The sequence below is a fragment of the Oreochromis aureus genome, linkage group 16 (genome assembly GCF_013358895.1).
Source record: "Oreochromis aureus strain Israel breed Guangdong linkage group 16, ZZ_aureus, whole genome shotgun sequence".
Lineage (NCBI taxonomy): Eukaryota > Metazoa > Chordata > Actinopteri > Cichliformes > Cichlidae > Oreochromis > Oreochromis aureus.
The window spans coordinates 2,225,195-2,251,509 of NC_052957.1; the positions used below are offsets into that span (position 1 = coordinate 2,225,195).

A 26,315-nucleotide genomic window follows, 5' to 3' on the forward strand; every position below is an offset into this window, starting at 1 on the left:
TATCAGTCATGTTTATAAAGAACTGTGATTCAGAAAGTAATTTTATTATCAGTCATGACGAGAGCCAAAGAGACAAAGAGCTCCAGATGACAGCATGCGACACATCCTGCTGCAGAACTGAAGTCAGAGACCCAAAACCACCAAGTCTATTAGCAATCCAGCTTTCCTTAGATGCCTTGAAATAATTAGTCACAAAGTTGCCGTCCCCGCCAAATCTTGCAGATCAGGGTGCTGTGATAAATCCCACTGGAAGAAAACTTGATGTGGGATTGTTTCCCTGATCTTCTAAATTTGTGTATCGCAACTTAATTGCGTCTGAATGCTAAACTTGTGTAGTGTTTTACTACTTTGGTTACTCCTTGCTGGCAGAATGCTTGCTTCACTGCACTGGTGGGGAAAACCTTTTTATTTGTGGTTTCTAATTCTTTACTCTAGCCTGCTCATAAAGCACTGAGATGAGCGATATCATGTGGTGTTCATCAACCAGGGAGCTTTTTCTTAAACTTTATAGTCGTTTAAATAGAACGATTAAAGTCCATGACACACAGGCAAGGTTTGGACAGCAATGAGAGCCAGCATTTTTAACAACGCCTCAGTTCTTCATACTTTTACAGCACATAAGGACCTTCAGATTTACCAAACTTTGCAAACCAACATCCAGCTTACATCTTGGACTGTTTTCACGTGGATGCTTGAGATGGTCCGTGAAAAAACTCCTTCCTCGGTTCTGAGAAAACTGTCCGCCCTGATGATGCCAGCAGGAGTGGTTATGACTTTACTGGTTACTGAGTTTGAAGAACTGACCTCGAGATTCTACCCGTTCTAAACAGTGACACTGACTATCACCATCACCAGACCCTAAAATCTATCAGGAAACTGTTACTGAGGGCACACATCAGGGGAACAGTTGGGTAGTTTTTCCATAGGCTTCTAAGAAATCCGACTTCCTTTTGCAACTAGAAGAGGTGCCCCCTATTGGTCAACAGAAAAATGCTGATTTAAGGCGCTTTGCTTCAATCTTTTAGATCTGAAGGCCACCTCCATCCTGTATATGGAGCAAAGTGCATTCAGTTTATAGCTAGAAAAAATTATGCTGCTGGTCGCATTATAGGAAGTGCAGTAGGCTTTGTGGGGCTTTACCCACAGGGCTTATACATGGAAATATATCTCAGGTACTATTGCCTTAATGTTGGACTGTTTTCTCAATATCTCTGCGTAATTTAACGGAGGTGGACTCAGTGGAGCAGCCCTTAAACCATGAGTCTGAAAGTCTGAAATGAAGAGTCAGCACCGGTATGTAGTTATAGAAGTCGTGGACTGATTTTTTGAAATTATGGGTCAGTGGTAATCTAAGGGACTGATTATAACTCTTATTATAAACAATATTTTTTAAATAAATAAATAAATAAAAATAAAAATAATTCCTGCAGTTTGGATATTTTTTATATATTTTTTCCTCTTTGTCCACTTCATAGTCATATTCATCATCGTCTCTCACAATCATCTAAGCAATCCCCTAAAATCAAACTCAAAAGAAAGTTTCGGTTTTGCGCGACTTTCCTCTTCATCCCCCATCCTCATCCTCAGCACCGCTCCTCAGAGGGCGCGGGCTAAGTGTTTCGGTTTTCTTATCTAGAAGGATCTCTATCCTGTTTTAACGAGGCACTTGACCTCCCTCGGCGCTCTCCTACTCCCCGAGTGACGCAAAAAAAGTGGGCTGGCGAAGCGCTAAGTGCAGCAGTTTAGAGGACTATCTGTGCGCTACTCCAGCAGACTTCATTTGGAGCGCCTATATAGGTTCAGTCGTCTCTCTCGGATGTTACACCAGAGCCTTGTTGGCGGAGATACCGGCATGAGAACGGATGCGTTTGAGAGGCTAAACACGGACTTTTCCTCAGACTTGTAACAAACCCCCGCTTCATTCATTAAGTTGGGAGGTTGATGAAACTTTTCTTGAATGAGTCTCCCGCCGCTGGCTGGCGCATCTGGATTCAGGTTAGTCGGAGCTGTCAAGTCCAGGGTTCAATTCTTCAGCAGGAGCCTTTTCCCCCGTTTTTAAACTTTGTGGCGAAATATTGGAATTAGTTTAAACCAAACTCTTAATTTTTACAACTTTTTGTGAACATTTTTTATTGCAAGACACAAACATGGAAAACTCGGTCCTGAGAATGACATGCGTCTTGGTGGCTGTCTGTCTCTTGGATAAAAGGTGAGTGAAATTAATACAGAATGCAGTAATTCTACTAAAACTTTAAGTGAAGCTGCTGTTTTAAAGCAATTAAAGAACACCTTTCATTGAGCCTTCTTATTAGAATTTAAAAATCTGTTAACAGTCGGATGTTGTCAGATTTATTTATCCACGTAAAAGTTGTCTTTCATTCATTCAGCTAAATGTTTCACTGACAGTTTTCAGGGTTGTGTGCACCTAAAATATAAATATAATGAAGTGTAAACAGTTGTGTGCTTTCTTTTTATTTTCTTTTTATTCTTTATTGTCTTGAACACTTTTGCCCACATGCTGGTTCCAGCTGTAAAATTTGGAAAGGCAGCTTTTGAACTTGTGCTGCTCTTTACAATCACTTTTTGGCACAACAGGTACCAACAGAAGTCAAACTGGAATTGCAAAGCCACAAAAAGCAATCCCACGCTGAAAGTGTAGCATGCAAATGAATAACATGCAGTGGCAAGTTGTTTTATTGATTGATTGATTGATTGATTGATTGATTGATTAATCGCTACTGTTGCTTAGATAAGCGGCATAATGTGTGTGTGCGTGCGTGTGCGTGTGTGTGTGTGTGTGTGTGTGTGTGTTGCAACACTGACGACTTTTTCTTCTCTTTGCTTGATGGAGAAGTTTTGCAGAAGACACTCGCAGGTCCCACGTGTTTACGAGACTATTAGCAGACTGTGTGTGCGCGTGTAAATGCTAACTCTTCCCCACACCTGTATTTGCGTGTACATCTGGGAGTGTGCGTGGCTGTATGCGTGTCTTGGCTGGCTGCATGTGCGGCACACACTAACCTGTGTTTTGCTTGTAAAGATAATGAAAAGAAAAGCAGGACAGCTTTCAGTCATCAGGAGCGCGTCGTGTGTTTTTCTTATTACTGCTGTTACTGTTTATCTGTGGAGCACGAACGCGCTAGAGACTGTCAGCTGAATTATTGCTGTTCACACGATTGACCTGAAACAGAAGCTGAGACAGTTGAGTGCAGAGACACACCTTACTGCTAATAACAATTTATGTGCTAAAGTATTTCCTCTGGGTTTTTTTTATGTGGCAGGTACGTAGAATTTTTTGCGTCTTAATTCATTGTGCTGCTATAAAAACCATCCCGAGTTAAGTATGCATACATTTAAAGACTTTAAAGGCTTAATCATTTTTTTAAAATATTACTTTTATTTAAACCAATGGCAAAACAGATGCACGATCATAAACTGAATCAATCTGAAAAGTAGAACATACTAACAGATTAAAGAGTACAGTTCCCCTCCAAAACCGCCAGCATCTGGAGATGTTTTTATCAGCGCTACCACATAGCACACACATTTGTGTATTTTGGGGGTTTTACAGGAATCGGTTAAACCAGGGACCAACAAGTCGTGGCAGGGTGCAATGGAAAGCGGGTGTCGAGGTGACACCAGAGGAACATTAACAGAAACCTTACGAGTCCTACTGTAACGAACCTTCGGAGACTAACATCAGTACACAGAAAAGACACAGAAGATTTGACTTGCACATTTATCTTGTCAGTAACCTGATCTATACTTGCTCCGTGCAGGGTAGACTCCAATGAAATCTTGGGCCTGAAGCTCCCCAACATCGACCCAATCCTGAATGCCAACACGGTGTGTCTGACACTGCCAGGTTTGACAAGGCGCCAGCTGGAGGTGTGCATGCGTAACCCAGACGTGACGGCTTCAGCAATCCAGGGAATCCAGATTGCCATCCATGAGTGCCAGCACCAGTTCAGAGGGCACCGCTGGAACTGCTCCAGCCTGGAGACTAGAAACAAAATACCCTACGACAGCATAGTCTTCAAAAGAGGTCAGTTTTAACCTAATTTTTCTACTTGAAAAAAACAAAAAACAAACACACAGCATTGTCTAAAGCGGGTGAACGAGTTTAAAAGCTTCTTTTAGTGAACTATGAAGGTGAAATGTCACCACAGGTTACCAGGCATAAGTTTGCTCTTGAATCAGACTTCAATGAAGTACCTTGAAAGGATAGGTTTAGAAAGATTAGCTGCCACAGAGATACAAAAGCTCCCAAACAAAAGTTAATATATTTCCTCAAACAAGATTATAAAAAGAGATTATTTTCCACGTAGTTATAATTCATCAATGTTAACTCCGAAACAAGTCCTCCAGATGAACAGGTTATCTCTAGTTATCTCTAGTTATCGCTAGTCCCTAGCAGACTGGTATCTGCTTTCTAACCACCTCACTGAAGCTTCTCAATAACCCATTCAAAAGAGCAGGCAACTTCAAAAGCAGTTAGTCACCTTCAGATTACCAAGCCTCATGCATATCATTTTTCCTTGACGCTTTGTAGGGCTTGGAGCTTTGCAAGTCAGCCACAAAGGATGAAAGAGGAGCTTTAGAGTTGGGAAGCCTTCAGATGGTGTCATCGCAGGTTATTGACTGGAAAAGGCATCAATTTCTTAGTAGCCTGAGCACCTGGATAGATACAACACACAATGCGGTTGGTAGTTTGAGTCCTGAGTTTAGCTGGCTTTCGATTTTACTTTCATCTTAGGAGTTGCAGAAAATTGGTTGAGATGCTCACGTGTATTGCTTTGGCTTAGTTTTGTGAGTTTTTAGTGAAAGTTTTTCAAGAAAAGTGTGGAAAACTGGCTTTTTTTAAAATATCCTGAAGAGCGTTTCTCTAAGACACTAATGATGACCTTGCCTATCATATAAAAAATCCTACCACCTCTGCAAGAAAAAACATGGTTTGTAACCCTCACTGAGGACTATATCTTATCACTGCCATGAAATAACAAAAAATATATAATAATTTTAGCTACAGTAAATGCTTTCTCACCTCTGATCTTACTTTCACTCCTAACTGACTCATTGAAAAGCTGTTTGTCATTATTAGCAGAGGCAGTTGCTCGTTGTCTGGCATCCCTGGTTTGCCTCGGGTGCAGAAACTCCAAACCACTGACATAAACAACCTCTTTAAATCGTGTGATTCATCTGTTACATGTTGATACGATCCTCTCCACACAAGCTAAAAAATGGATACAAGTTGACACACTGCAGCCATCATTGCGTGCAGTTACTGTAAGCATGAATGCTTTGAATAAGGGACGTTTTCAGGCGTGGATTATACAGAATTGTGGAGGTGAGTGCATGTATTCAGTGCAGCTCCTCCTGAAAAAACTAAAATACGCTCTCACACGAGGCTCGTGTATACCAAACTGGTATTTTCTTCCCACATCATGTACTGCAGCAACAAGTTTATCTGTGGTGTTAAAAGCTCAGAATTGAAGAAAGTACTTGCTTCCTCGGCTACGCTTGCAGGGCTTCCTCACATCCTACATGTGACGTTCTAAACAGGTTTTTGAATAGATTATCAGGTGCTCTACATTTTAATATTTATTCTGGTGTCACTGCATCGGATGGTGCTCGAATCCTCTCTGCTCTGGATAACTTTTACGGGTCTATGTTCATTCCTATTTAGCCCGCATTAAAAACTAGGCTAAAGGGAGGGCCCAGCAGGACAGAGACGGACAGAAATAGGAGAATTGTTCCCTCTCTTTCTGTGTCTTTCTGTATTTCTTTCGCCATCTCGTTCTCCGTCGCTGTGTCTCTGTGTTCCCTGGCTGGGCTACTCCTAATGCTTTTTCTTCCCTTGCCAGTGCAAGTGCTTGTGAATTTGCTCTCAGCACTTTCCCAACTCTCCGAGGCAAAAGCACAAACCTGTTTAGTCGGTTTCTGTAACACAAAGTGACAGTTTCCTTTGAATCTTTAATTCATTTTGCCACTTCCTCTGCCATCAGTTCAGCCGGGCGTGCCGCAGCCGGTGAATTATTTGTTAGATTGATTTGTTCCCGGTCTTCCGGGTGCTCGCGTTGCAGTGCCCAGCTCGGAGCAGGTCAAGAGCTAAAACAGGCTTTCTGAGTATGAGGATGTGCTTAAGTGCCATGCTGCGCTCCTCTCCCGCTCAGTGTGGGTCAAGGTGGTTGGGTGGGGGTGGAGGAAGGTCGGGGGCTCTGATTGTGAGTCAGTGAGTCAAATTATTTATAGACGGTACAATTTTAGAGTGTGTGCATTTATTTCTGGGGTGTATTCAAATGTATAATTGCTCCTATTTACATGTTAAATATTAAGGAAGTTATTATGTATTACTGTATGATATCAGTGGATCGCATGCATTTCCTCTCAAGAGTCAAAGCAGAGTGAAAACAGAGATTAAAGGATATCGGCCATGTGAAAAATGAGGATTGCCCAATATCAGCAGTTTGCTCACAAGGTGTTTATAGCTTGTTTTTACTGCCTCCAGTTGGCAGCTTGTAAGGATGATGACTATCAGCTTCTTTGCTCTCTAAAAGTCAGCCTGCCTCAGCTCACTGAGCTATTGTGGAGGATGTCACCACCGGTGGAGACGTTATTTCAGTTAGCAGAGCCATGTGGACATCTACGGTAGCTGGAAGCACAGTCATCATTCAGAATATGACAAATCCTGAAAACGTCCTTTAAAGTTTCAGAAACATTGTTACTCGATTCCATCTGACTATTATAAGAACAGCATTTATCGTGCAAAGGCAAATATTTCTATGCATACAGCAACAAAAGTATAAACTCTTACCCCATATCTCACTAAAACAAAATAATCAGGGTTTTATTTTCAAATTTATTAATAAGGAAGTAACTTCAAACCCTGCTTAAAGGGGCAGATCCAGTTAATAGCTTTTTTTATTTGACTCCAACTAGCAGCCTGAATCATTTCTCCTTCGAGCTCAGTGCTATAAACCCCTAAGTGGTTTCTTTTCATGTATTCTTTACAAGTTTCCATTATAACCGTAGCTTTTCTGAAACAGAACGCCAGTGGGGCTGCTTTTATACAACCTGAGGGTACCTTGACAGGCAGTAAGCTGAGATCTAACAATAAACACTGTAGAGGGCAGGAGTGCAAATGATTCTGTCACACTTTATCCTTCGGTATTCACGGATTCCACAATTAGACATGGATTTCTTTTTTTTTAGTATATCTCCAGTGCATGTGTGCGTGTAGGTGTAAGGAGAGTCTGCTATAACAACGGTCTCATGATTTACAGGTCAGTCGTCGTCAGATACACTCTTACGTGTGCCGCATGCAAGTTATGTCATGAAGGAAAAAAGGGATGTGTTTAACTCTAAAAGCATAAGGAGTCACATGTCATACGTGGATATTACACGCACACAGTCATTCATCTGCCTCCTTTACATGGAGTAGTTCCTTTTGAGTCAATTTAAAATGATTACAAGGTGAAAGCTGTGGTACGGCATAATGAGCCTCTCTAAGTTAAACACATGTACAGCTCATTTGGTGGTGAGTTGTCATCCAAATAGAGGAAACGACAAAAGCAAAGATCAAAGTACAGCCAGCAATCAGCCAAAGTCAAAGACTAGTAACAGCCGGATTAACGGTTAATAAGTCAAGTCAATTTTACTTATATAGCACATTTTAAAAGGAACCTGGTTACAAAGCATAATAAAGACAATAACTGAAAAAGTAGTCTAACCATGGTTAGAACAATGACTAAAAATAATCCAATAAGGGAGCAGTATGAAACACTGACAGGGAGCTTGACCAAACCATGAGGGACCTCAGAGCTGACTAAAAGCAAATGAAAATATGTCTTTGGAAAAATGATCAGTTGCTGAACAGGTTCTTATGTGGGAGGCAGATTATTCCATAGCCCAGGGGCAATAACCGTGAAGGCCCAGTCGCCTCAAATTTGTAGGTGAGAGAAGTTGTTGGAATGACCTCACGGACCTGGAGGTAAAAGATCTGTAATATTCTGTGGAGCTAATCCATGGAGTCAAACTATCCTTAACAAAAGCAAGATTTTAGCTACAGTTGGGTGAAAGATCCACGGATGTAGTACGTGTGTGTGTGTGTGTGTGTGTGTGTGTGTGTGTGTGTGTGTGTGTGTGTGTGTGTGTGTGTGTGTGTGTGTGTGTGGGTTTGTGGGGGTTGTCACAGGAAGGAGTCACAGCTCTATTTAGTCACAGTGTGTGAGTACCCCGTGAGTCCTCTGATGGGAGTGGTGGAGCCTACGAAGTTTGGAACACTTAATTGTTATTGTCCCAGATGTTTCCTCTGTTCTGAGTCTTGGCCTGTGTTATTATTGGCCCGTATTATTTATGATGCATAAAATAAAGAAAGCAAAATGCAAATGTGCTCTCACTCTCAAAACGAGGAAACTTTGAGCATGTAAATGTCCAGCACGTTTACACAGTTACTGAAATACAACTGTCTGGTATTTATAGTGCTGTTCTCTGTAAAAATGAAAAATGTACAACAAGTAAAACTTTGAATTGGTATCTTAGTCATATAAATGATCTGTCACTGCAAATTTCACTTCTCTATCGTTCTTTCAGCCAGCAGTTTTCTCGTTTCACTTTGGTTTCACATATATGATGATGTATTCTGCTTAAGAGTTATTAGAAATTCTCAGAGTTTGTGAACTCAAAGTAAAACACTTGCCTCTATAGCCACTGACATGGCCCTACAGTTAATCTTTGTAAGAACTTATGATTCTTATGTTACTTCACACACAGCAGTAAAACACTGAGCACCATTTGAGAGCATACAGTCCATCATCCTCTGGGTGACTGGCATTTTAAATGAAAACATCTTTCCACTTCCAAAGTGTTTCCTGGTTCTGACACTTCTTATTATCTTTTACTTTCACATTAGCTTAGAACAACATGACTATGCTGCCCCTCTACCTGCAGGTTTTCGAGAGAGTGCCTTTGCGTATGCCATTGCAGCAGCGGGAGTGGTGCACGCGGTGGCCAATGCCTGCTCCATGGGCAAACTGAAAGCATGTGGCTGTGACGAGAAGCGACGAGGGGACGAGGAGGCTTTCCGTATCAAACTCCACCGCTTGCAACTTGAGGCCATCCACCGAGGGAAGGGTATGGTGCACGGTGTTATGGAGCACTTCCCGGCTGACCTGCCAGGGCCCCAAGACTCGTGGGAGTGGGGCGGCTGCAGCCCTGACGTGGAATTCGGAGAGAAGTTCTCACGGGATTTCCTGGATGCCCGTGAGACCTACAAAGACATCCACGCTCGTATGAGGCTGCATAATAATAAAGTTGGGAGACAGGTGAGTGAAAAGTGTGTGTTTGTGGGTCTTTTTTCCCCACGTTTGCATAACTGCTGCTGTTTTGTTGTACTACATTAAAAGATTTTAACATCAGACACATAATTTACCACAGAACAAATGAAAAAAAAAAACCCCTCAAAGGGCCGATCGTAGATACACATCCGGTTCTGTCCTGTATCATTTATATATTGTATTTATTAAAAATTACAGTGTTTTCAGCTGTTATGAAAGCTTTAGAGGGTCGGGGGTTGACCTTCAGAAGTGTTTCATACTGCATTATGTGAGGTTTAGATTCATGTGGTCGTTGAGATTGAATCCTTCCTCAATAATGTCTAAAGATTTAAAGAACTGGTAAAATAAAGAATAAGAGTAAAAGTAAACAGTTATTTTGAAGCTGTCCTCAAGCTTTAACATAGTTATATTAGATTATATGGTCACAGGGGACATCAAATCAAAAGCATGGATAATGCTAAGGTAAGCAGTAGAACCAGTAGAATGTAATAAAAACTACTTTTAAATCTCAGAAGGTTGATTCTGTTCATCTGGACGTTTTCAGTGGGAGAAACGTTTCGTTACTCATCCAGCTGACTTCTTCAGTCTCAGCTGACTGCAGGTTTCAACCTTATAAACAGGACATTTTCACAATGACTGAAACCAGCACCACTGTTTGAACAATGGGCTGTGAGGTCAGTCATTAATATGCAAATAGTCCAACACGTTCTCATCCCAAAACGTAACATATGGCGCCATGTGACAAATCGTCAGTATGTTACGCTTTCTGAAACATGAGAACCGTTTGGAATGAATCTACACATGTACATTTATTTTACTTTCTCATCAATAATTGCTTTGGAAAACACTAACTAATACGATTAAGACTGTGGTTAGGGTTAGGGCTGGAACACACGGCTGGAACGTGTTACCGCCAGGAGCATCATTGTATTGGATTCCATTCACAATCGTATCATAGGGACGCGGAAGGTTACCTTTCGTGTTCCTATGGGACGCCTCGGGACGTGACAAACCCTCGGTATGTTACGTGTTGGGAATGAGAACAGTCTCAATAGTCATGTTATGGGACTGACTGACCTTTTATGGTCACTTGGATGAGTGACGAAACGTTTCTCCCACTGAAAAGATCCAGATGAACAGAATCAACCTTTTGGGATTTACTTACCTGGATGATTGAGCATGCATCAAGACAACTACTTTTAAAATTGCTGGTTTTGTCTGTCACACTAAGCTTGTCTATCAAAAAGTGACTCTCAGTATTTGATGTTTGATGTTAGAATTCAGAAGCAACTTTTGAAGCGCACATTAGGAATTCTACTTTTATGCGTAACACACATTTGTAAGGTTTAGATTAATCTTAACTGAAACTTAAATTTATGGTGTATTGTGAAAGTGATGAAAATAACTGTGTTATTTTGTTATTAAGGGTAAGCTTGAATGGTTTTGACACATTTGTCCTAATTATTAGCACATTACTTGAAACACAGTGTCTAAACGGTTCAGTAGGATGACTTGGCTGAAGAATCGTCTCTTCAGAGAAAAAACAACTTCACCATCGTCGTCTTCTAAGAGAGAGGGCGAGTTGTCAGCCCAGATGAACTGCTTTGTTAAAATGGTCGTCATATCCTGCTGGTCATTTTAATTAGCGTCAGATCAGTCAGGATGTCATCCAAAGCAGGAGTCACTGATTGTGTGGTTTACAGTACAGGGTTCGGGCTATTTGGGGTATTTAGGACACAGCACAATACACTAAGTAAAGCATCTGTATTTTCAAAAATGTGAAAATTTCGAGCATTTTTTAGTTGACTGGGTTTCAAACGATGGAATAGAAAGATGTAAATGACCGTGATAAGCAGCGTCCAGTACTGCGAGGGCAGCAGAGACGAGAAGCGGGCGTAAATTGCTCATTGTTCCCCGTTTCCTCCAGAGTAATTTGGGCCTGTATCTTTTCATCAGTTTACTTCTGGTTTCCTTGATTATGCAGACAAAACACAAATGTGGAGTGCGTAAGCCAAACTCAACAACAGCTGGCCTCCCTGTAGTAGAAAGAGTGATAAGGTGACATAACCTCCAGTCAGTACGGTGGAAATGTGAGTAAACAGAAGCAGGGGCTGAAGTGAAATGAGTAATGAAACAGTGATTCATTTTTCTTTTGTAGTTGGATTCATCGCGTGCATGTTGCTTTTAATTATTTTGAGGTAGAAAACTGAATCATGCACAGTGTTATTGCAGCACGTCCCAGGTTGTCTTTCTTTTCTGTCAATCATTTCCTGTGTATTCATTTATTCATTCAGGAAAATCTGTTCCTGTGAGCTTTGGTTTTGAGTTCTTATATGTGCTAACAGGAGCAAACTAATGGGCTTTAAAAAGTTGTATTTATAGCACATACAGTAAACTCACTGGCAACGTGTTAGTGCTGAGTCAAGCCCTCTTTTGCCTTCAGATCTGCCTGAATTCTTTGAGGCAAAATGGAACAAGGTGCTGGAAACATTCCCCTGAGATTTTGGTTGATATTAAGAAGATAGTGTCAGATTTTTGTGCTGCACATCCACGATGGGACTCTTCTTTTCCACCACATCCCAAATGCGCTCTGTTGGACTGGGATCTGGTGACTTTGAGTACAGTGAAGCAGTTTGATACGATTGAATCTTTGTGACGTGTTGCGTTTTCTGGCGTGAAGTAGCCATCAGAAGATGGGTGCACTGTGGTCATACTGAGATGGACGTGGTCAACAATACTCAGGTAGGTTTGGAATTTGAACTATGCTCATGTGGCAGGAAGGTGCCCAAAGCGTGACAAGAAGTTATGCGCCATGTGATCGTACCATCACCAGCAGCCTGAACTGTTAATACAGTGTGAGATGGATCTTGTTTTTCACACCAGATTTTGACCCTACCATGTAAATCTCACAGCAAAAATCGAGGCTCTCAGAGTAGTTAATGTTTTTCTCGTCTTCTGGTGTGATTTTTGGTGAGGCCGTGCAAATTGTAGCCTCAGTTTCCTGTTCTTAGCTCACATGAGTAGCATCCGTGTGGACTTCTGCTGCTCTTCTTAATTGTAACAAGCAGTTATTTGAGTTCCTGTTGCCCTGTTATCAGCTCGAAGCAGACTGGGAGTCCTTCTCTGACCTCTGGCATCAACAAGGCATTGTGACACAGAAAACCGCTCCTCACTGAATATTTTCTCTTTTTCGGGACGTTCTCTGTAACTCCTTGTCTTGGTTTTGCGGGAAAATCCCAGTAGATCACCAGATTCTGAATCCTCAGACCAGCCCATCCGGCACCAGCAACAATCACTTAAATCACTTTTCTGATGTGTGATTTAAACATCTGAAACTCTCCCATGGATGCCTTTCTTATTGTTGAATCATGACCTCTGACCTTAACTGAGCCAAGTGAGGCCTACAGTTTTTTAGATGTTGTTCTGGGTTCTTTGTGATGCACTGGATGAGTCGTCGCTGTGCTCTTGGAGTATATTTGGTAGGCCGGTCACTCCTGTGAAGGTTCACCACGCTTCCAAGTTTTCTCCATATGTGGATGATGGCTCTCACCGTGGTTCACTGCAGTCCCAAAGCTTTACAAATGGCTCTGTAACTTTGAGCCTACTTTACTTTGTCAGACAGGTTCTAGTGGTTCAAATGATTTCTTGATTCAGCAGGTCTGGCAGTAATCAGGTCTGGGTGTGGCACTTAAATTGAGCTTTCTAAAAACGCGGTTATTCACAGTTAATTCATGATTTAACAAGTGGTGCAGTTACTTTTTCATACTTTTGCATTAATAAAGGAAATCATCATTTGAAAAGTGCATTTTGTATTTATTTAGATTATTTGTGACTAATATTAGGATTTAAAAAAAATCTAAAACATGAAAGTTTGACAAATATACAATATATTTGTTACACAGGCTGTTAGCTAACTAGCAGAGATAATTCAGTAACTAGTGAACGTCCCATGCAGAGCATTTTCCACTTGCTAGCTTTGCATGAAATGTTTCCAACATTTGTTGCTAGGAAACATAATAATAGATAACCGTTTCAATAATAAAGACTTAAACTTGATCATTTCTTTACAATGACACGTGGCGATATATCATATATCAAATATCATTGTCACCAACTGTTGACTCTAGTTAATCCCCTTTGACTGACGTGATGATTGACACAGATACCAATTACTTCATTAGCCTTATATTACAGCGCTTCTTTATTATACATTTGGCGTAACCTAAATTACACTGTGGACGTGAAAAAAGATCTCATTAAATAATTACCAGAGATGTCAGTTGGCAAATGAGTGACAACAACCGGCGAAAATCACTTTAAACTCACTGGGAGTCGTGGTCGAACTTGTATTTTGGTTCTGTTTAAAAAAAACCCACACACAAACAAACAAAAAGATTAAAAACAAGTTTATCAGCCGCACTTTCATCGTGCAGGTGAGAACAGCAACAGTAGCTCAAAGAAAAACAACCTATAACTGCCAACACATAGTTTAATTTCCTTTACAGTTTATTGTTTACAGGAGGGTATTTTAAAATTCTGTTTATTGGTTTCCTGTTTGTCACATGACCTCGGTAGAGTAAAAATCTTTTACTGTTGGCTTATCTGGTACATCTGGTTATCCAAAACTGAAAATAAAACAAACTATTAGTTGGACTGGAGTGGGAGGATTTTGACATTGCAAAAACTTGCTCAGTGGATACTTTTATGGTAAATAATCTGAAAATTAGTCTTCAAATATCAAACCCACCCCAGCTACAGAGGCTTCTCAAAGGGTCTGACTAACTTGTTGGGTTGCAATAACTGCTTAAGTGAGTATGAGACACAGAGGCCGTCCTGTGCCGGAAAAAAAGGCAAAGATCAGAGAGAAAGGGAAACCAAGAGAGGAGGTGGAGCAGAGGGTAAGGTTAGGAAAAAAGACAGGGAGTAACAGAGGACAAATTTATGAGTCATCACAGAGGTGGTACTGTGAAATACTGATAGGTGCAATAAAACCCTCGCAACACACACACACGCACACACACACACACACACACACACACACACACACACACACACACACACACACACACAGCTCCTAGAATCAAACAGAAAGTACTGACAGGTGGGGCCTCCTCAAAATAATGGCCCACCCTTCTGTGTCTTTTGCTCCCACTTACCCGCCATCACCACTTCACCTCCTTCCACCCCCTGCCCGACTCCCCTCTTTCAGAGAAGCAGTCTGTTAGCAGAGGAATGCGGTGGTTTTTTAGCGGGGTGTGCATGTCGCCTCATGCCCACCCCAAGGTTCTCACGACGTCCCGTCTTGTTTTTAGCCCTAATTAGTGGCTGCTGGCAGTTTGGAAACAGATGTTTAAAACCCTGCAAAAGATTTTAGACTTCAAACACCAGGGCGGAAAGTAGAAAGAGATTCGCCCTTCCTTCCCTCCCCTCTTCCCCCTCTCCTGCGCTGCCTACTCCAACCTCTTTGCAACAGGCCTTGCTGCAGAAATATCACTGTACACTTTACGTATGCGCACAGGCTTCAATTTAATTAAAGTAAGAGATTTAAATAAATAAATACTATATTACAATTATTACAGAACCAGCCCCTCAAGCACAGTCCCTCCCTTTGCTTGTTCCTCTGGCTGTTTCCAGTTAAACAAACAAACTCCCGTTCAGCCGTTATAAGAGCGCTTTTAAAAGGCCGGCGACATGTTTTAAGAGTTTATGACATGGAAACTCATCATCCCAAAGTAAATTTCTTGGCAGAGTCACAGCGTTCTTATCAATCATTTAAACAGCACACCTCAAAACAAATGCTTGGCACACATTCTTGTGTTCGTGTTGCAGAGCTTAGAGCCATTTCGAGGTGCTGTTGAATCCTGTCTGTTCATTAGGCAGGTGGTGACAATGCTGGCTATGTAACAGTCTGCTGAGTTACTGGCAAGCATCTTCTTCGTAATTACAATTTACCATCAGGGCCTGACTTCAGGGCAGTAAGACGAGATGGTGTGTTGCTTTGCTGGGAGTAAACTATACGTTTCAACTCCTCTTCAACCCCTTTTCAAGCATGTGCAACTGGCAACTCGCACTTAAACATTGGTAAACATTTGAACGCTTGCCATGACTAAATCATAATAAAGTTGTGTTCATGATAGCACTTGTGTCTCTGGTATTTCATGGACGCAGGTGAGCTTGCAGCAAGTGCAGCGCTACGTGACAGGGTGCAACACTGCAGTTTTGGCTTTGAAGTAAGAATAAAATTACAGGTACCCTTCATCACCCGTATTTGTGAGCATGTCAGGTTATGACGGGATAAATAGGCATGTTTGTAAGAGGGACTTAAGTCAAATCCTTCAGATCTAATGGGATTGCTCAAAAATTGGAAATGGCTTAGCAAAGATGGTGCAATATACCGAAGAGATGGAGAGTTTAGGCATCTACCCACACTGTTAGCCCAAGAGTAGGAGGACACAGAGAAGTGCATTGTATTGTTAAGTAACACTCTGGCAAAGAAAACTGCATGTAATTAGATTCAATAAGCCAGTATTCAGTATTATTTTGTAGTGTTGATGTTTCCGGGCAATTAAAGACTTACTTTGTGAATTTCAAGGCACGACGCTCCTTCAGCGGGGCACTGAAGCTCCTGTAAGATTTATCAAAGTCATAATTAAGTCATTATGAATCTGAGCAACAACCCTTCGAGAGTCATCTCAACCAGCAAAAGTGGGACTCTTACATCTCTTCACGGCTAATATAACCCTGGAGCGATGATGATCTGTGCTTTGGAAGCCAGTTGTGTTAATGGACTCTGAAACCACACGAAACTGGTGTGTGTATGCGTGTGTGTGTGTGTGTGTGTGTGTGTGTGTGTGTGTGTGTGTGATCAAAAATAGAAAGATTAGCCCTGCGATCCTCAGACGCCATATCATCAGCGGAAGGCGGGGCATTCCTGAGTCGTGACAGTACAATCTGACCTAACACACACTCCGTGGCATGTATACATAAGCATGCGTACACATAGATACACACAAAAGTGCACAAGGAGGCAAACGCTTCATAGTTCAACAGGTGGAAGTGCTTATGCTGGTAATAACATTTTATTAGAGTGTCTAAATAAGAGCTGTGGACAGCGTCTGCAGCTAACAGAGTAAATGCTATACATACAAGCTACAATTCACACACGGTCTGTGTAGCGCAGATATGCGTTTGCTCAGGAAGAGCATGTCACTGCGTCTGCATGGTTGCGTGTGTGTTTGTCTGCATACGCTTAACTGTTCTTTTGAAGTGAGGCGTTTGATTTGTTTAAAGTGATGTCTGGGTTTAATGTGTTGCTGTGGGATTTGTTTGTGTGCTTTGATATCGCTCCGGCTTGCTGCTTGGCTTTAAAAGTCCTTTAGTAGGTTTTCTTTGAACTGACAAACACAAGGCAGCATGTAGACTAGTCTGCTGTTTATCCACTTAAATGGGTCGACGGTGGGACACGCAGACGTTAGATTAGGATTTTCCCAAATACAGTCGGTGGCGATGACACGGGGATCGGCCACTGATTAAATTCAAAGCACCCAACGAAACAGGGAATATCAGTTTTTATGAATGAGCTGTGTTATTATAATATTGCAGAAATTGTTTTTTAAAGTAGATGAAGAATGATTAAAAAATGAAATAATCAAGACAGAACTTCTATGCACAGACAAACTAAGACAATGTTACTTTGTGTCGAGCTGCAGGACTTTCCCTGAGCTATTCACCAATTGTTTTATTACAGATGAGTCAGTATTGACTAAGGATGCCAATCCTGCTGTAACATTAGGCTAAAAGGAGTGTGGTAATACTTTTACCTTTAGCATACTGCGATCCTGGATCACAGTGTGTGTTATGAGAGAGCTGCCAAGGGCAAGTGCACGCAAGAAATGGAAAAGTGCTTCATTGACTTTGTGTGTTCTGTGAAAAAACAAAACCTCCAATTACATACAGAGGTTTGTTAAGCACACACGTAAAAATTCACTTGACACATGATGTACTTCTTTTTTTTGTAACAAAACACGAGTCATTAAATAAGCAAATGTGTAATAATACTAATAATATTAATGGTAACAGACTGGTAAGTTGTCCACGGTGGACCCTGTGATAGCTAGAAGAGAAACCCCCCTCCCTCCCCCACTCCCACACCATATTCATGTATATAAATGGCAGCCATCACTGCCTGTTAGTGCAGCTTTTTTTGTTTTTTGCTCTTTTCTCTTTCCAGTTAAACGCATAAAGTGCCTAAAATACTCGTTCTATTAATTAATGCACTCTGACCCATACTCGGGCGCTCTTTGATCTCTACTTTACTTCATCCACCCGTGCCCGTTGCACAGTAGTCTGCTTGTACTTTTCCCCAGTCTACTGTATTATGTAGCCTACAGTCCTGGTCTGCCACCAACATGCTGTATTTGATCTCTGTCTGGGGTTGTTTTATAGATGCCTGTCTCTCTAGCCAATTAAAACTTGCCAGATGTTTGTCCCTAACTGTGGTCCACTTTGAAGAAGTCTGTAGTGTATGTAATGTGCTGGGTAAACCAAAGCATTAGTCATAAAATGGCATTTATTAATAAATTCTCACTCCAGTGCTTTGAAAGGATAAAGTTTAATGCAGATAACTATTCCTCATCAAATGCGTTACAAGGATTTAAGACTCAAGAATGCAGTGAGCCGCAAATTAAGATTTCTTGTTCTGCTGTTTTATTTGCTTAACACATTGTCCTTTTTTATTCTTCCCAAACTCTGGCTGTAGTACCTGAGCACACTAACAGAAGTAAGTGTTACTCAAGCTGTGTGTATGTCCATCTCATGTTGCCAAGATACTCCCTGCTGACAGGTTTGATACAGCTGACCACAATCTAATCTATACGGCTGATAGGCAGGCGATTTGTGATAACACCCACACACACTTCTCTCTCTCTCAAACAGCCTTTGTGTATCAAACAGTGTATCTAATCCTTTGGCTCATCTCCTCCTCCTGTCAGCCTCTTTTCCTCTCCCCACCCTTCACCTCTGAATTTACCTCATATTCCTTCCTCCACAGGTCCTAAATGCCCTCGGGGTTCATTTTCAGGATCAAAGATCAGATTTCTTTCCTGTTTTTACATCTACAATGACACATTTAAAAAAAAAATAAAAATCAACATTTCAAATGTAATCTTGGTACACAGTGAAAACACAATATTACCGCACATGACCACTTATGTCTGCTGTGCATGTCTCCTGCACAGGTAGTGTAAAGCTGCTTGCAGAAGCAACAAGGTCAGCAACATATTTGGTATTCATGTTAAATAAACAGCTGTTAGCCAATGCTGATAACTTTGTTTTCTTTCAGAGAAGGGTTAAGCGATTAGCGTGACAAACCAGGGAAGGACAAACGGTAAGACCGACTCAGGCGCTGAACACGAGCGTCTGCATCATCGTTTCCAAACTATCAGACGGCCAGAGTGGTGTCAACAAAAGTTCGGCCTTTTCAAATGAAAATGTAGCGGGCATCATCTAACTAAATATACTGATATATATTCTTACATTTTTCTGTTACTTGTCCGTGTCTTCTTTGTTGCACAGAGTAATTGCCCCGAGGGACAGATGAGTAGGAGGAACTGTAAGAAACCAAAAGGAAAAAATAACAACCTTTCATCTCGTCATTAATCAAAACAGTCTCATTCTTGAAGCCATCTAGATCTGGAAAAGTACACTTAAGATGTTGATAAATGAAGAGGGACAGGGGAAGCTCATTATGTTAGAACAGTTACCAACACAAAACCTCATTTTAGATCAGCTTCTTCTATAAATAGATGAAGTCAACAAGTGAATGTTGTTGATTTTTTATTCTGTTTGTCACCTGTCATTTTGTCCCTCGTGAAAAAGAAGAGTTATCGCTCAGCGAAACCACAGCAATTAATAAATGTGAAAAACATATCGTATTATTAAAGGTAATGTCATTCATCTGGCTAAAATAACTCATTCAGGCGCCCTCATCTTTATTTCTACTTGCATTAAATGTCCTTTACCAGGGCTCCTCTGATGATCAGATGAACCAGCGCAGCACGTCATACTGATTTCATGTTACCTCGTACGTGCCTTTCATCTGCACGTCAAAAGAGTATCTGACATCTCCCACACACATCAATCACTTTTCACCAGCAGTTATTTTCTTTTGTTGAGGTTTTAGGAGCTTGCAATTTCTTTTTCAAACTTTACCCAGTCAGACGACAGGGTGTGCACCATGCCTCATGTTTAAAGAATAAATACACCCTGAACAAGAACTCAGACATTATTCCTTTGATGCTGCTTTGACAGATCTGTTAAAATTTAAATGGAAAGAAAGACGCTTCCCCTTGAATCTAGCCAAATGTTGCAAGTTGCAGCAGAAATGCAGCAAAAATTTGGACACCAAGTATTGAAATGTCTTGCAAATCTTTTCGGCTGTTTTCTCATTTATATCAGAAACCAAAAGCAAAACAAACCCTGCACAGTTAATATTGCTGCATCAGTCTGAGTTATCAATCAGATTATTTGTAGACTGGAAAAAAGCGAGTGGAAGACCTGCTTGCCTTCTAACCAGCGTGAGAGCAAGGTTCAAAATGTGGTCTTAGAGGTGCTCACAGTGTTGTTGTTGCAGGAACTGTCCATGTGCCAGCCTCGCTGTTCACTTATCTGTTCAGTTCTGTTTTATTTATGTTTAACAGTCATCTCAACCATGACTGTGATCTGGTGACTGTTGAGATCAAAATGAAAGTTTGGCAACAGGTGCCGTCGAGGAAATCATGGGCACATGGCTGATACGAAACCCTTGCAAGATGCTCTTTAGTTCTGAAAGTTAGGGTATGATTGTGACTGCAGCGATGGGTCGAGTGCATGCTGCTCATGGATGTGAAAAGCAAACGTTAATGTTGTCTTTAGTGATGCACCACAATTCATTCAAAGGTTTCACAGAAGCCTAGAAATCTGTGGCCCATTTCTGCAGAGTTCCTCACTCTTCTGATTCTTTGAGCGTTCATATTATCAGCCTTCTCCTGAGGAGGAGCGAGCTGTGCTGATTTCACTTCTGCAAGTCTCTGTGTGGATTTGCTTTGTTGCACTTTGAAATTTAGATATGGAAGCCAGTCGTGCTGTGCAACTGACTGATTATGCACAGCACACTTATCTCCATATGCACTGTGCATCTCAAGAAAATATTTTCTTTTATGTGAATTTCTCCACTCTGATAAACATGAAAGATGTTTTTAGAGATGCTGCTGTTCTTCTCCGGCAACAATATCTCAAATTGAGAAAGAAACTTTCTCTTTAAGTTGGTTGTTTTGTTGTTTTACTGTTCTTTGAAAGCTCTGTCCTGCTGTGAATATACCATCAAACAGTAGCAATGTGGATGCAATTATGACTCCTAGGTCAGTTTGTCTCTTTAAGGTTTAAGTGGGTTGGAGCGTTTCATGATTATAGACTTTGCTGTGTGTTTAAGGCCAGCACGTTTGTGATTCTGGGGTTGCCTCTGGTCTCATGTAAAAACTGAGCCAGAAGTTACAATGTGAACTCAGTGCAAGTGCCGCTTGAGCAATTATAGTGTTGTTTACCATAAAGCCGTACAGCGTCTAGTATCTCCTCGCCACTGATCACAGCGTCTTGAAACTTTCCTTTCAACACTCCCAATGACAGTGTAACCATGTTTATCCAAAAAGCACACTTCTAAGTCACTTTCTGTTATTGTAGCACATTATGAACATACAGTGATGGACAAGGTTAAAATATTTTGCATTCTTTTGCACGATTGTTATAATATAACATCTAAATGGCTTTAAAGTGTAGTATCGGTGCCGCCAACGTTTAATTTTCTCCACTTAAAAGGCTCATTACTGGCAAGCTTGAGTGATGGCAGAAAAACATATCTCCAAACATAAACATGTATTTTCAAACACTATACGCAGGATTTTGCAGCTTTAAACGGATACATCACATCCCATTGGCCAGAGCTGATGTGTTTGTGGCGTTACTCTGTTTTTCTTTCCTTCTTTTTCTTTTCATGCTTTTAATATTACTGGTCACCTTTGAACTTTGCTTCGGTGGCAAACACGAGGGTTTTCTTTTCATGTGCATTTCACATGTTTGTCATGTAGAGATGACTCACGCCTTTACTTGGCAATGTTAGCTCAAGTTGAAAACCCACAGAGCACAGCATGAAACAGTGTGCTGCACACACACAAAAAACCCCAAAACATTACGACATTTACAAATTGGTCCTGTTACCTCTGCATAAAACAGAGACGACTGGGTTTTGATTTTTGGCTTTCATCCTAATTGACCCAATTTTGGTAGGTAACAAGATTTTAAGACTTAAAAAGCGCAATAAAGGTTTATCCCTCATGTTTTTTCTGTACCTTCAGTTTTTCCTCTTTAACAGATTAGATGGTGGATGGTTTTACCATAAAATTTACAAACACAAAAAACCAGAGCTTAAAAATAAAAAAGCAGAGGAACAGGTCAGGCTTTTTACCACCTACATAAAAATGTGAATATAGACAAATACTCACAAACACCTTTTCTGAAGCCATGTATTAATTTTTGTCTGATTCCACCTAAAGTGAACAAGTGTGGGTGAAGTTCTTGTTTTTTTAATTTGTATGAGAGAATAATCACCCTTATTGCTAGCACATGTGTAGCATGTCTTTAATTGTGCGAGTGTCCAGCCTGCGCCAGAGTGTTGATAGGGGTGGCAGCAGTATCATCTGTCAGTACTCTGGGTGGCCTGGTGTTCCTGTTGGTAATTGGATCTTAAAGTTTAGGACTGGTGATGACTGATAAACATTCTCACACACACACACACACACACACACACACACACACACACACACACACACACGCCATGTGTGATATATGTGTACGCAGATCCTGCACCGTTTGCTATAACGGGATATTTTGTGTTTGTTTACGCGTGCAGATTTTGATTGTAGACTCCATAAACATTCTTTGAGGCTTAATGTAAGAATTAAATTGTGTGCTGTGTAGTAGTGCAGTGTTTTCGTATACTGTATGAGGGCCTGCAGTAAGTAGCTCAATGAGCAGATCTAGCTGCTGATGTCCGTGCACTTCCATTGGACAGCCTTAAACTATTAAAGTAAAAATATGTAAATAGCGTTATGCTCTGATGCCTAATGTGCAGCTAGATGTGGGTTATGCTCAGAGTCTCTACCTGATGCCAAAAGATGAATAATGACAGCACTATCTGTTTGGGTGATACCTGCATCCATGTGTGTTATTTGATAGCAGCATGTTTAACAACATACTGAGAGTCAGACCACCTGGGTTCTTCAGTATGGAGCCAATGTTTCTTCAAGCATTTCATTACATCCTAGGACAGTGGCTTGCATGGTGAAACAAAGTCAGTACAGCAACACCCTTTATCTGTATATGTTCACCTTAAAATAAAACCAGTAATCGAGACAGGTGTTAATCTTCTTTTTTCCTTCTCTCTGCTCTTTTCCTCGCCTTTGCTTACTTCCTCACGCATTCCCACTCTCTCTCCTTTTGACTGCGTTTTTCCCAGGTGGTGCTCGACCACATGAGAAGGAAATGCAAGTGCCATGGGACCTCGGGGAGCTGCCAGCTGAAAACCTGCTGGCAGGTCACTCCAGAGTTCCGGGTGGTGGGTTCAATCCTCAAAGAACGCTTCCACATCGCCACGCTTATCAAGGCTCACAACCGGAACACTGGACAGCTGGACCATTCCCATCACAACAACCATCATCACCATCATCAGCACAATCACAATCACAATCACCATCACCATCGGCGGCGACCCAGCATCAACGAACTAGTCTACTTTGAAAAGTCACCAGATTTTTGCGAGCGAGACCTGGGGTCGGATTCAGCGGGCACACAGGGCCGGATCTGCAACAAGACCAGCCCGGGCATGGACAACTGTGAGAGTCTGTGCTGCGGCAGGGGCCACAACATTCTGCAGCAGACGCGAAGCGAACGCTGCAACTGCAAGTTTCACTGGTGCTGCTACGTGGTCTGCGAAGAGTGCCGGATAACAGAGTGGGTCAGCGTCTGTAAATGAAGAAACACAGACCAAAAGGCTAAACAAACCAAACGGAGAGAAAGAGACATTTTTTAAGCCAGAATATTACTTTGAAATGGGGACATGACCATAAGTTGTGTGCCCCGTTCTTTTTTGCGGTGGACTGCAGTTTTTCTTTGCAGAAAAGATGTGCAAGGACAGAGTGGGAAGCAGTTGAGCCAGCAGAAAGATAGAAGTGTATGTTGGTAAAGAGTGTGCACATGCAGCATATGTGAAAAGGTGCCACAACTCAAAGACCTTGGATGTATACTGCCTTCATCACGAGGTCAAGAAACAGTAATTTAAAGATACAAATCTGAAATAAATTCAATATATTGTGACTGGCACAGAGCTGCATGAGAGTCAAGTGAGCAAAGAGGAAGTTTAAAGTAAGTAGTAGAGAGAAAATTTGCAGGGGGAACATAAGATCTGCATAAAACTTAAACTCAAGTATATTTCTGAAACAGATCGTACACCAAAAAGTTGTCCCTCGATCCTCAATTGCAAGTACCATCACTTATAGCATAGCATAAATCCAGCCATGGTTATTATTTACCTTGCCTCCTATCTGCTACATGTAGAGGCAAAACGCCAGGACTCATAGTGCACACAGTTTGACAAAGCACTTACATATCCGGGGCACTGAAGGTTTTTATACCTTGTTTAAGGACAGTTCAGAATTTTCCATATTTATTTATAGCAGCTATCATGTTGCACATGGAATACATCGAATGGTTGTCTGGCTCAACTGAAAGTCAGTATTACTACCCCTGCCAACACTAATGATAATGTTAAAAATTTTGTCACACATTGTGTTAAAAAGGAGGTAGAACTGATTTGATTTGCAAAGCTGCATTAATGAGCTGCATTAATGAGAACACGATAATGACCTCTTTAGAAACAGCAACGATGAATTTGAGTGGCTGAAGTCTAAAGATGAAAAGTGTGATCTGAAACCCCGATTGTTGGCGCTGACTCCAAATATCAAAAAAACACTTCCTTTTCTCTCACGGTGGCTGTTGAGATAAATGTTTCCACTAATAAGCTTCAGATAGAGTCAGACCAAGAACCGCGTCTATACACTATAAGATTCATTTCATAGTCCCTGTTCGAAAACTGTTTGAGGCACAAACTTGTATCGGAGTATTCAGAAATCCTTGAAAATGTCGCACAGCTCCAGATTGATGTCATCCAAAATGTGTGGTCCGTGTTGTGTGTGGTACGTAATGTAAGAGGACCGAGAACGGTTTTCATCGTCAACATGATCTGAACAGCACTGTAAATAAAAATGAATAATGCTGCACCAAATACCATCAATAATTTTTAAAGTGCCTCAGGAAACTGAGTGCGCACAAACACGCTCCAGTTCCTCACACTATAAACATCCAAAACTGTCATCAATCAAAGTATTTCCTGTTTTGTGATGCAATGTAATGTGTGCAACACTGTAAGCTTTGTGTAATATATCTACACTCACCTACTTCACACTTCTTTGATGTGTACTACAGGGATATTCTGATGTCAACTTCTAACTATATATAAGAAAAAAAGAACATTGATATGGATTTCTGCCTATACACATTTATAAGATCATATTTGGTTTCATGAAACCTGTATGAGTAAGGCTCCTTATCAGACAGTGTAATTTATTTCGAGTAAATATATTTCTGTGTTGAAAGCAGAGAAAAAAAAAATCTGGGATTATATTTCCAGTGTAACAGTTTATTTTGATTCTGATAAGTAGTTTGCACATACTTAACTGTGTCCAGGAAATCTCTGGGAAGATATCAGCAATATGCATTTTTTCATGTCATAAATGTATGTATGTGTGTATTTTTATGTTTTAATATGGTTATTATCTAAGTTATTTTATTTTTGTGGATAACTTAATATTTGTAAGACAATAAAGACAGACCATAATAATGAAAGAAGCTTTAATGTGATGAATAATAAAGAACCTGAAAACAGTGGATTTTGGGAAAAGAAACATGTCATGTTTATTATTTCATGAACCATGCTAATGATGATGAATCCTTTGCTTACTCAGTGCTACAGTATATTAGGCGTCAGGGATTTTTATTTCTTCAGTTTCAGTTCCATGAAAAGTCGATAATCCCCCTGATGATCAGATCTTTCTTTACACTGTAAGGTAAAGACCCTACAATACTACAGAGAAAACTCCAACAATGAAATTACTACCTATGAGCAAGCACTTTGGCGACAGTGGGAAAGAAAAACTCCCATTTAACAGGAAAAAACCTCCAGCAGAACCAGGCTCAGGGAGGGGCGGGGCCATCTGCGCTGACTGATTGTGAATTAGGGAAGAGAGACAGGACAGAAAAAAATCAAACACGTAGTTATTTGTGAAAAAAATGGGTCATTCTCAAGATCTCAATCAATCCATGCTATTGTAATCGGTCAGTGCTCCAATTACAATTTGTAAAATTTCTTCCCCACTTCCACGATCAACTGAAGTGGTGTTATCAAAGTGGAAGCAACTCCGCCACAATGTGGAAAACCATGTTAAGTTACAGAGCAGCATTTCCAAGAGAGGTCTAGTATGTAAAAGTTAAAACTTGTGGGAGCCATGAAGAAATTCCTTCAAGACATTCCTAAGATACATACAAGAATGACACATACAGATGTACAGCTAGACAAGCAGACAACACGAAGCCTCTGGCAATGGCTGGTGCTGGAATGGAGGGGGGGTCATAAATCATTTCAAGCTATATTTTTTCTAGTGATTTTTGTGAAGATTAGAGCCAATGAAAAGAGAATCTGCTGAGTTTTCTTTTAAATAACTTAGTGTTTTGCAGCCCCAGGCCTTTGTGCAGGTTTGCAATGCGCACGTGTGTTTTTGTGTTGCAGGAGTTTCCTGGGTGGAGATTCATGAGATGGTTAAAAATGCAGAACACCTG

At 41.0% G+C, this 26,315-nt stretch overlaps 1 protein-coding gene across 1 annotated transcript; it reads left to right on the plus strand.

Annotated features, from left to right (window-relative positions):
- Positions 1-1,765: 1,765 nt before the first annotated feature.
- wnt10a (wingless-type MMTV integration site family, member 10a) lies at positions 1,766-25,374 on the plus strand. The gene is made up of 4 exons (XM_031730026.2): positions 1,766-2,209; positions 3,780-4,045; positions 8,950-9,323; positions 22,882-25,374. The coding sequence occupies exons 1-4, from the start codon at positions 2,148-2,150 to the stop codon at positions 23,395-23,397; spliced, it is 1,218 nt and encodes a 405-aa protein (XP_031585886.1). The 5' UTR covers positions 1,766-2,147; the 3' UTR covers positions 23,398-25,374.
- Positions 25,375-26,315: the final 941 nt, after the last annotated feature.

Bases quoted from the DNA above. Each gene is read 5' to 3' on its own strand.
- wnt10a (XM_031730026.2), top strand. From the start codon at position 2,148: ATGGAAAACTCGGTCCTGAGAATGACATGCGTCTTGGTGGCTGTCTGT. The intron at 4,046-8,949 runs GTCAGTTTTAAC...CTCTACCTGCAG, and splicing joins CAGCATAGTCTTCAAAAGAG to GTTTTCGAGAGAGTGCCTTT. The intron at 9,324-22,881 runs GTGAGTGAAAAG...CGTTTTTCCCAG, and splicing joins ATAATAAAGTTGGGAGACAG to GTGGTGCTCGACCACATGAG.